The 11,015-nt window shown below is 40.7% G+C and overlaps 1 protein-coding gene across 4 annotated transcripts in view; it reads right to left on the bottom strand.

Annotated features, from left to right (window-relative positions):
* The window catches only part of MAF (MAF bZIP transcription factor), a 362,661-nt gene extending 355,603 nt beyond the window's left edge, over positions 1–7,058 (bottom strand). For 2 of the 4 annotated variants that reach the window (XM_088476799.1, XM_088476800.1), the window contains exon 1: positions 5,587–7,058. In XM_088476799.1, coding sequence (XP_088332925.1) covers positions 5,587–6,638 — 1,052 coding nt within the window. In that variant the 5' untranslated portion in view covers positions 6,639–7,058. Of the gene's footprint in view, positions 1–1,777; positions 3,599–5,582 lie in introns of those variants that run through there. The other 2 variants (XM_088476801.1, XM_088476802.1) reach the window with 2 other exon arrangements.
* Between the last annotated feature and the right edge of the window lie 3,957 nt (positions 7,059–11,015).

Consider the following 11,015-nt stretch of genomic DNA (forward strand, 5'->3'; position numbering starts at 1 on the left):
GCATAAGCAAATCCCAACCACTAAGTCCAACATCTCACTAACTTCAATATCCACACAGCTGTGCAACGTGTGTTCTACTATTACATTCAGCATCCTGCAAGGGTTAAGGTAGAGAGGATAAAGGGTGAAGGAGCATATTTTGCAACTTTATGTACTTAAGATAAGAGAGTGGAGGAAAGTCAATCACAGCTTGTGTTTCAGATGTTTACAGAAATTATCAAACCATCCCCTCTCTCTTACTATACTATCAGTATGCAAATGTATCACAACATGAGCTCGGACATGGCAACCCAGGGGTTAACAGCCTCAATATTTAATTATGAAAATTCACTCTAATGATAGATTTCCACTTTGTGTACTCCAGAATTGATGGTGGGCTCCATCTTACAGGAGCTAGTAATGTCACATTGTAACATGTAACACTTTCATTGCTCGGGGGCTTGTAGAAGTGTACACTCCAATACATGCACATATCAGTATATAATTTTATATATATATATATATATATATATATATACACGTACACATATGTCTGTATGTATGTGTGAATGTATATATATTAACAAGCATAAGAGAACATTCATTTAATGAAAATTTTAATATTTGAATTATGACAGGCAGAGAAATTGGACTTTTACATTCTATATATAAGGGGAGACTATATATCTACAGATGAGGTCTCTCCAAATGCAACTCTGTTTAGCTTCTCACTAAAGATTTACTAGAATATGGAGCTAAATTAACTAGAATATGGATCTGTAATCATTATCCAAACAACAGTGTAACACAAAAGGTCGAAAGTCAAAGGGCAACGCTTCAGTGATCATTAGAGAAGCAATGGGCATTTTACTTTATAAATAGCAGAGGTGTGCTAAGGAAATTGTGCTCATATTAAAATAACCGGTGTGAGGAAATGTCAGTGAGCACTCGGAGATGATCTAAATTTCCATAGCTAACCTACATAATTAAATACATATGTAGTATATATATATATATATATATATATATATATATATATATATATATATATATATATATATAATTGACATTTGTGGGATCTTGCTACAAATAGTTTGCAATAATACTCTGATGCACACCTATACGTTAACGTGGGTTAGAAGTGATTCTCCGGCACTGTCTTACAGCAGTAGATTGATATGTGATCATGACACTAATTACTGCTGCAATTAGCAGCTGGGAGACTTCCTTTCAAAGTTTGTCACTGTTTATTGTCACTGCAACACTGTCTGCCTGCATTGTCCACACAGCGCTCTGTGATGCACGTATGCTTTTATAAAATTAAATTATATATATATACAGTGTTTGAGGATAGATGCTGAATACACTTAATAAGGGTACTAAACAGGTTGCATTGTGCAGATTTTAGCAGCAGAGAGTCCTGACAAGAGTGAGGGCAATGATTAGAAAGTGTCCCTGAGACTGAACTGGGGTGCAAAGTTATTTAATTGCAGAATTCAAATAAAGAAGGGTGTTTTGGGGGGGGGATCATATAATCTGAGAAGGACAGAAAGATGATGAAACTGAGGAGACAGATAACTTCTCCAAAGTTAAGTAAATTAGTATATGTTTGTTAAAATCTACATGTCAAAATATATTGCATTCTAGCAAGATAACTTGAGAATTCAGAGTGTTTTTCACATCAGCCTCTACTATAAATCACATGTTATCGTGCATCTCTCATTACAAAGTATATTTTAAAAACAACCCCCCCTCCAAAATCATACATCCAAGCTGGGTACAGAATCAAAAACTGCAGTTTATTATTGTAGATTATTTTTTTTTTCCTTTTGACATGACCATAGGAGTAAAATGACAGAGCACAAAATACAACACATGTCGTTAGTAACTCAAAATATAAAACAATTTTGCACAGCAAAATATGCATAGGAAAAATAATAACATAATAGCTGACGAGGATTTATATCTACTATGGTAACTTTACGTTCATCTGCAAAAGACATGTTATCAGTCCCTGATAATAAATTTTCCTGGTTATTGCCTTTAAGACTTGTGGAATTTGTGAGCATACAGAAAATCCAGTTCTGCACCACAATATTATACTGTAAATTTAAAAAAAAAAAAATCTGCATTGTTTTAAAATTGTGCAGTAATGCCATTTTTATGTTGTTTGTTTATAACTTCATACATTTTGTATTAGCGTTCTAAACAGTTTTGCATTTTATTATATGCTTGCAGGTTATATCTTAGTGCAATTCAGTCCCAAATACTTCAATTCTGAGAAAAAAAAAACCGACAAACAAAATAAAATAATAAAAAAAAACCATACATTTTTGAATGGAAAATACCCCATAAATATACATAAGGGTACCTACCCTTTTAATACTTTGGTTTTCAAATACAGTCAGTGGTAAAGCATGGGTTTAACACATATCCAACTTATATTTAAGTTGCAAGCACATGCGTTGAAAACTAACTTTAAAATAAACAGACCCAATGCAATTTCTAACCCCTTCCAACATCACAACAGTAAACAACTTAGTGCATCAGTCATTAAAAGGTTCTACATCTAAAACAGATCTAACTCGTTCCAATGAATCTATGACATTCCTTTATCCGTAGCATACATTTTAACAGAGCTAAACAAATTGTAAAAAAAAACCAAATCAGGAATAAAATTTACTACAAATCCATAGCATTCCACATTTGACAGCAACCAAATGCAAAAAAGGGTGTATATTTTCTTTCCTTAAAATAAATTTGTTTAGACTGTCATTAGCTCACAGCATTTAGTCCCAATACGAGTTCATTTTATAAGACATCTTTCAAAGGTCCTTATATATATATATTTTTTTATATTATGCCACATTTAAATATCAAAATCCATTCTGCCATGTTTTGGAGGAAAAGCAATCAGTGCATTAAAAATAATAATAACATTGAAGTTTTGCATATTTTTCAATTTAAAAAAAAAAATTTTTGTTTCTTTAGCAGATGCAAACTTTATTCAAGGGGGATCTGGGTTGCACTTTTTTTTGTTTGCAACTCGACAAAGTGATGAGGAACGAAAAAAAAAATTAAATAAAAAATGGATGTCATGCCATATTTTCCAGGAGTCCATTTTCCAAGCAAAAAAAACAAAACAAAAAAAAACCAAACAAAAACAAAAATAATAATTATACCATACATGTCCAGCATGCAGGGCCTTCTTATTAATATATTGTCTCTTTTCCATAAAGTCTTATGACAATTTACAGTTCTTTGTTGCTAAGACACAACAGCAAGCGTGATGCATGAGATGAGGATGGGATATTAATGGCAGGCCAAGTCTCACTCATTTGGGGCCATACAGTCATATGAAACACTGAAGTTTGATGCAGGCTTCATTTTGGCAGGTTGCTTTACACCATCTCCTCGTATATATATATATATATATATATATATTGTTTTTTAAGGACAGCAACTTTCAAAAATGATGAATTCAGCGAGATAGTCTAAAAATTCACATTTTTTTTTTTTTTTTGAGTTTTGTTATTGCAATCTCATATGAAGTACTCGGGATGGCAACAATTCTCTGCTTTCTCTCTGCTTTCTCACAGCGAGCTCATAAACTCATGACCTTAAAAACAAAACAAATAGCAATCATAAAGTGGATGGAAGGAATCAGAGAGCAATCTTCATATGAGTGCAGAGGGGTTCGGATTAGTGCCAGGCAAATTCAGAAAAAGGATGGGAAATGGTAAAGGAGAGAAGTTAATGCAACCCCCAATCTCCCAAATTATATCAAATGAAATATTGTTTGCAAACAGCCCAAAACTTGCTTCTGCAGTTTATACACAGACGTCAGATATGTGTGTGTGTGTGTGTATATATATATATATATATATATTTTTTTTTTTTTTTTATCATTATGGGCCATTGTGCAAATAGAATGAGACTCATGCAAAAAGTAGTTTTTGAGTAAAGGAGTAACTAGAACTAAACAAGCTGTAGTAATAAAGGGGAGACACTGATGGCACGTCCCCAATTTCCAAGTTGAAACCTGGAAGTGAATGGTGATAGGTCAGGGTTTAATAACACTTCCTTGGATCACCGTGTATGAAGGACTACAGTGTGAGTGGTGTGTATGGAGCATAACCATAGGTAAGAGAGCATGTGCCAAATGCCTAAGGGTGACAATGAAATCTAATCTGAGCAAATAAAAGTTATAATGACAGCCCACTGGAGCAGCTGGGACAACAGAAATGTATACTGTGCAATAGGTAAGGTAGGTGCAGAAGGTAAGAGCTCTCAGCCTTGTGAACTATTCCATCCCCAACAATAAGTTGGGAAGAGCTTTAGTTTATGGGCAAACAGTATAAGTACAACAATAAAAGTATTTAAATAGTAAATACTCATGCTTGATAAAGAAACCCCCTTCCCAAATCTGAATGAAGAGAGTGGGGTGAGTGGGATAGTGTGTGCCCACAGTGGTCATAAAGTGAGTATAAAAGATTAGATACCCCCAGTAGAGATTGGTGAGCTAGCATGTAGTAATAATGTGGGAATAGAAAACTATATATGCCCAGTAGGGATAGATGGGTTAGTTTTGTAGTAATAAAGAGTTTAGAAGGCTACATACCCCCAGTAGGGATGGATGAGACAGTATGTAGTAATAAAGTGAATACAGATGACTATTTACTAAGCCTTGGATGGAGATAAAGTGAACGGAGATAATGTCCCAGCCAATCAGCTCCTAACTGCCATTTCACAGGCTGTGTTTAAAAAATGGCAGTTAGGAGCTAATTGGCTGGTACTTTATCTCCATTCAATTTATGTCCTTCCAAGGCTTAGTAAATAGACCCCTAGATACCCCAAGTAGGGATAAGTAGGATAGTTTGTAGTAATAAAGTAAGTATTGAATACTAGTTATCCCCTGTAGGGATGGATCAGGACAGTATGTAGTAATAAAGTGAGTAAAGAAGACTATATAACCCCAGTAGGGTTTGAATGGGACAGTAGTAGCAATAAATTGAGCATAGAACACTGCATACTCCCAATAGGGATTAGAATAATCTGTAGTGATAAAGTGTATATACCTGATTGGATACCCTTGCAGGGATTAGTGATATAGTTTAGTATAGAATACTATATACCCCCTGTAGAGGTGGGTGGGACAGTAGTAATAAAGTGAGTATAAAAGACTAGATACCCCCAGTAAGGGTGGGTTGGGCATTATAAAGTAATGCAGTGAGCACATGAGACTGTATACACCTTGCAGGGCTGAAATGGGATGGTAGGTAGTAATAAAGTGAGTACAGAATACCAGATACCCCCAGCAGGGGTGGAATGGGACATTATGTTGTAACAAAGTGAGTACAGAATACTAGATAGCCCCCTGCAGAGGTGGAATTGGACAGTATGTAGTAATAAAGTGAACATAGAATACTGGATACCCCCAGTAGGGTGGGTAGAACAGTATGTCGGGAAAATAATCTATAGAATACTAGATACTCGCATTAGGGGAGGGTAGTATAGTTTGCAGTAAAGTGTGTACAATAAGACTAAATACCCCCAGCAGAGGTGGAGTGACAGACCCCAGGGGCAACATTAATTGGGGACACTCACATGAAATACTCCGGGGAGGAGGGGTTCTCGCTGTTGCTGGAGCCGCTTTCTCTGAAGCCGCTGCCCAGGAGCTTCTCGTACTTCTCCTTGTAGGCGTCCCGCTCCCGCAGCAGCCGGGAGATCTCCTGCTTGAGGTGCTCCACCTGCTGCAGCAGCTGGTTCTTCTCGGACTCCAGGACGTGCCGCTGCTGCACCCGCTTGAACCGGCAGGACTGCGCGTAGCCCCGGTTCTTCAGGGTCCTCCGCTTCTGCTTCAGCCGGATCACCTCCTCCTTGCTCACCCCCCGCAGCTGCCGGTTCAGCTCCCGCACCGACATGGTCACCAGCTGCTCGTCCGAGAAGCGGTCGTCGAAGTGCAGGTGGTGGTGGTGATGGTGGTGGTGGGGCGGCGGGTGCAGACCCCCGACCACCGAGGAGGAGGACGGGGAGCTGCCGCCTCCTCCTCCTCCCCCTACGGGCTGCGCCCCGGCTCCTGCTCCGTGCACCCCGGGGTGATGGTGGTGATGATGGTGGTGGTGGGGGGGTCCCCCATTCTGGGCAGCCGCGGCTGCGATCACTGCGGAGACCATCGCGGCTGCAGAGCCCATGTCCTCCCCGGGCATCCCCCCTCCAGCACCGGAGGCGGCGTACTGCTGCCCCCGGGCAAAGCCATCGTAGCCCTGGAGCTGCTGCTGTTGCTGCTGCTGCTGGTTGTTGCTGATCAGCGCTTCCACCGCGTCCTCCGGGCTGAAGCCCAGCGCCTCCGGGTTGATCTGCTGGGGGTAGCCGGTCATCCAGTAGTAGTCTTCCAGGTGGCTCTTCTGGTCGCTGCCGGAGCTGGGGCTGGGGGCCGAGAAACTCGGGGAAGGGGGCACCGAGCTGCAGGGCGTGCTCATCGGGGTGGAAGAGAGCGATCCCCCGGCGATCAGGCGGCCGCACTGGCTGATGATGCGGTCGGTCTCCACCGGCTCCTTCTTCACTTCAAACTTCATCAGATCGAAGTCATTAACATATTCCATGGCCAGGGGACTGGTGGGCAGGTCGGAGCCGCTCAGTGCCAGCTCTGATGCCATCCTCCTGCTGCTCGCAGCCCTCCACTGGGGTGGCAGGGGGGACACCAGGCTGCTGCTGGGACCCGGCACGGGGAGAGCCAGCTTCTTCTTTTCCACCCCCCAAAAAAAGCGCAGTCAGAGAACGGGAGGCGATCCTGCGCCGCTCAGTGCACCCTGGCGCAGATACGCATCATCATCATCCCACAAATCTGCAGACTCTCCCGTGCTCAGGACGGGTCCCGGGGCTGAGCTGGGGAAGAAGAAAACTGTCTCAGTCTGTCATTAACACTTCATGGTGGTGGGAGCCTGGGCTTAAAAGTTTTTGGCGGAGAGGTGACAGTAACGTTTCCCCGAACAGAGCTGCGGGGAGAGGGCGGCACCGCTGCCAGGCAGAGCTGGGGTTTCAGGGATCATTCAGCGGAGGCACTTTAAAAGCATTGCTGAGTTTTATAGCCGCCGTGACGTCACAATCCAAATGGCAAATGGACTGGGGACAGCGGGCCAATGGGAGCCCGGATCCCCAGGCTTCATTAGCATAATAGTATATAAACTTTAGGGGGAAGGAGAAAGGGGGGGCTGTCAATCACAGACGATCAGCTGACTGTCAGCTGGGACTAACCTGAATTAACTCTTGGTGGCGCGGTGGTACCCTGATGGGGAGCTGCCCTGCCCCTGCCTTATCCCAGCTAGGGTGGCAGGGATTGGGTGTACTGTGCTGGCTCCTTGGTCGAGTTGACATAATCTGTCACTGCATTTACTATAATTGTATATAGTATACAGATAGAGCTGCAGCCATCCCTGCCGGCAGCGATGGGGTTACTGCGGGACAGATGGTAACCCTTTCAGGTCTCAGATCCAGCTGCAAACTTTCCCTCTTCTGTACAGAGCGTTTCCCTGCTAGTAGTGTCAGTATTCTGTATATTCTTATGGTTCAGGCGATATGTAACGTGCTGTCTGGTATTAGTCAGGATCCAAATCAGTGGGATTAGATTAGGAGCAGAGGATCTCCAACATCTGGGATCTGTGTACAGAGAGACGGAGCTCTGCTATGGCTGCAATAGCACAATGTTATTCTTACACTCTACACAAATTACAATCTGCCACCGATCTCGCAGCCAGTGCTTTATTTTTGTGTCTACTTGTATCTGGAGTTCTCTGTGCACCTTCTATGTGTAGAGTGTATTCTAGCATGTGTGTGTTTATCAGTAATGTACTGTGACTTGTATACAGTACTCTATATATGTGTATAAAATGTGCACTTATAAAAAATAATCTTAATTAAAATATATTTTAAAAAACAACAATAAAGTAAAAGTGCTTGTAGACTAGGGTGTATTGCAATGTAATAACATTTTTGCATGCCATGGTAAGGCCACTGTGCAAATGAAGCGATAGGTGCAATGATCACACTGTGAGGACAGAACAAGGCAGTTGGGGGACTGGGAGCTGGTCCCAGGCCCTGTCTGTAGCATCTCATACTGTAACTTGATCAATGCTTGCTGGGGCTTCCTGCCCTTTGCACTTTCACATTTAAGTTAACTATTTTGTACTCAGTCGTTACAAGAAAAAACAGCTAACTAATTCTTCTGTATGCAAGAGACCTCTCATATATACAGTAACTCTTATACAGAGTATAAAATAAAACAATATTGTGAGCTTACTTTACTGTCACCTCTTTCCAACACCTGTAACAAGGATTCATGCTAAAACAAAAACTGGGATTATAGTTTATACACATATGTCTTTATCATTTAGCTATTTACTTTCATTTTGCAGTAGCATCATAAATATAAATAAAATAGACCCAACATAGCAATCATCCCTGCTACATATATTCTGTAGTAAAAATCAGTTATACTCACATTTTCTTATATTGAACAGTGGGACTGATTACGAGATATAAGCAATGCCGAGATTTACGTAGATAGAGTGTTTGTTAGCCATTGCGGTTGTGTGAATGGCGCACTTTTCATGCGCAGTGATTGTATTGCGATTACATTCGCGCAGAGGATTCAATCACAGAGTGAGTGACAGGTAGTCAGCATTTGGGGACGGTAATGGGGGTGGCTAGGCAAACGCAGGGGTGTTGGGACCGTTTAAACTCTGTGTCATGGGTGTGCATAAATTAGCCATTGCTATCTCCTTCGCGGCATGAGAGCTCCCTGCGTGTCTGGAGAGCCGCAGTGTTTAAGGCAGGTCAGACTTGACTTACAAGTTGCATGGCTGCTAGATCTGCGTCGATGTTACCGATGTTTACTCTGTTGCTTGTCGTCAGACGGATATGAGAAGGCAGCAGTGGGCGTCCCTATACTCGGCTAAGCTTTGGAAGGCGTTAGCATATTTTGGCAACTGCGATCCGTAAGAGATGGCGATTGCATTAGCCTAAATCTCAGGCCCAGTATCTGTGCAGATCTGGAGAATGATGAAATTACCCAAATGTCCCATCATTTTTCCAATGGTTATACACCTAACAAGCAAAAATTACATTCAATAAAACACTGACTGGATTTCAGATTGACCTAAATCCTTATGTCACTAAATGTTTCTTTACTGAAAATTGCAAAAATGTAACTTTTTATTTTGTTGTCAATCAATAGTATTGTTAATGTTCAGCTGTCAAACAATCACATGAAATGTTTTCATGACAGTAATGAAACATTTACATATAATTAACCAACGTATGTAAATATGGTAAGCTTGGAATACACATTTGCATGTTTGTAATATATATATATATATATATATATATATACAAAAAATATATATATATATTTAATCTATCTATATCCTAGTAAAGCTAAATGTTACAGAAGTGCAGGGCTTATCCGTTTGGCCCTTTTATTTATTTTATTTTATTTATCCTTTCACGTTTTCTATAATATCCTGTTGATGTTTTAAGGCTAATATAAAGGGAAGAATATATATTACTGCTTTTTTTGAAACTCCACAGTGCCACCTATTGGCAAATGTTAGTCTTGTTTGATCTATTTCCAGTCTCCACTGTAGAGCACTGACCACATCACTGCCTGGTTTTACATCTCTTTCTGTTACATCATAGGTAACAGTGTTAAAAAAAATTAAATGATCTAACACAGAATAATAGTAAAGTTTGGTCTGTGTGGATCAATATGAATAAGTTCTACTCTAAAGAAGTCAGATTAACTATCTTTTATGCTAGTTTACCTAATCATATTGCCTCTTTACTAACAGATTTTTATATACAGTTTAGCCAATTATTATTGCAAATGACAGTCAAGGCTTGTAAAACAAAAAGCTGAATAAGGGCAATATTTATTAACAATCACCACATTGTCCTGGAAAATATATACAGATAAGAAATAGACAGCAGATAAAGTAAATTCTTGCCGCTGTTGGTTGATTTTGTTAAGAGACAAGTTCATCTTCTGTGGTTGCTATGTGGAGCTCTGGAAGATGTAATAAGCTGTGGAGAGCGATAAATTGGAGAGTGATAAACTATTAACCAATCAGCTCCTGTCAGTTTGCAAACACGTAACATGACAGTTAGGAGCTGATTGGTTGGTAGTTTATCACTCTCCAATTTATTACTTTCCAGAGCTTAGTACATTTCCCCCAATGATTGTACTGTAGGAGGAATTCCAGGGGCAGTGCAGAGACAGAGGGTGATTTATGTATGAGTTGCAGTAGCCCTAAGACATGAGACTTTTGAATGTTGCCGCGGTTTCAGGGACAATAATATTTATACAGAACCAGGTGTTTTTTGTATTTACTACTATTGCCCATTTAAATACAGTGACTGAAACTGTCACCAGTGCGGCGGATTTTAAAAGCCCCATTTTGTAAATGAGCCCATGGTGTTCACATCCCAAGTGTATGTGTGTGTGAAACACAGGGGTAAATTTACTAAAGTGAGAGTTTTTAGACATGGAGATGTTGCCCATAGCAACCAATCAGATTCTAGCTATTATCTTCTAGAAGGTGCTAGTGAAATGTTGAGTAGAATCTGATTGGTTGCAATAGGCAACATCTCCACTTCTAAAAACTCTCACTTTAGTAAATATACCCCACAGTGTAAAGGTGCCTATACATATACACTTGGCGATTTTTTACACAATTTGCCCGATTCCGATGAATCGTGACGACAAATCGTGTACAGTATGCCCAAATGGTGAGTTTCCACTCATGATGCCGATGTGCATCCCCGCAGGTTGCACATCGCATCTTCAGATCTGCTGTGCTGTAGGGCAGATCTGACAATCTCAGTCACCATACACTGGAATAGTTAGGAGGCAAAATAGATCGTTTGTCACATTGGACAGTTTTTAACACCAAATCGTGCCCACGACTGCCGGGGAGCTGCTGGGGAGAGTTCAAGGGGAAATCGGACACTATGTCGGATCGTGAGCACATCGCCAAGTG

Source organism: Taudactylus pleione, unplaced genomic scaffold, assembly GCF_031769625.1.
Source record: "Taudactylus pleione unplaced genomic scaffold, aTauple2 ptg000195l, whole genome shotgun sequence".
Classification (NCBI taxonomy): Eukaryota; Metazoa; Chordata; class Amphibia; order Anura; family Myobatrachidae; genus Taudactylus; species Taudactylus pleione.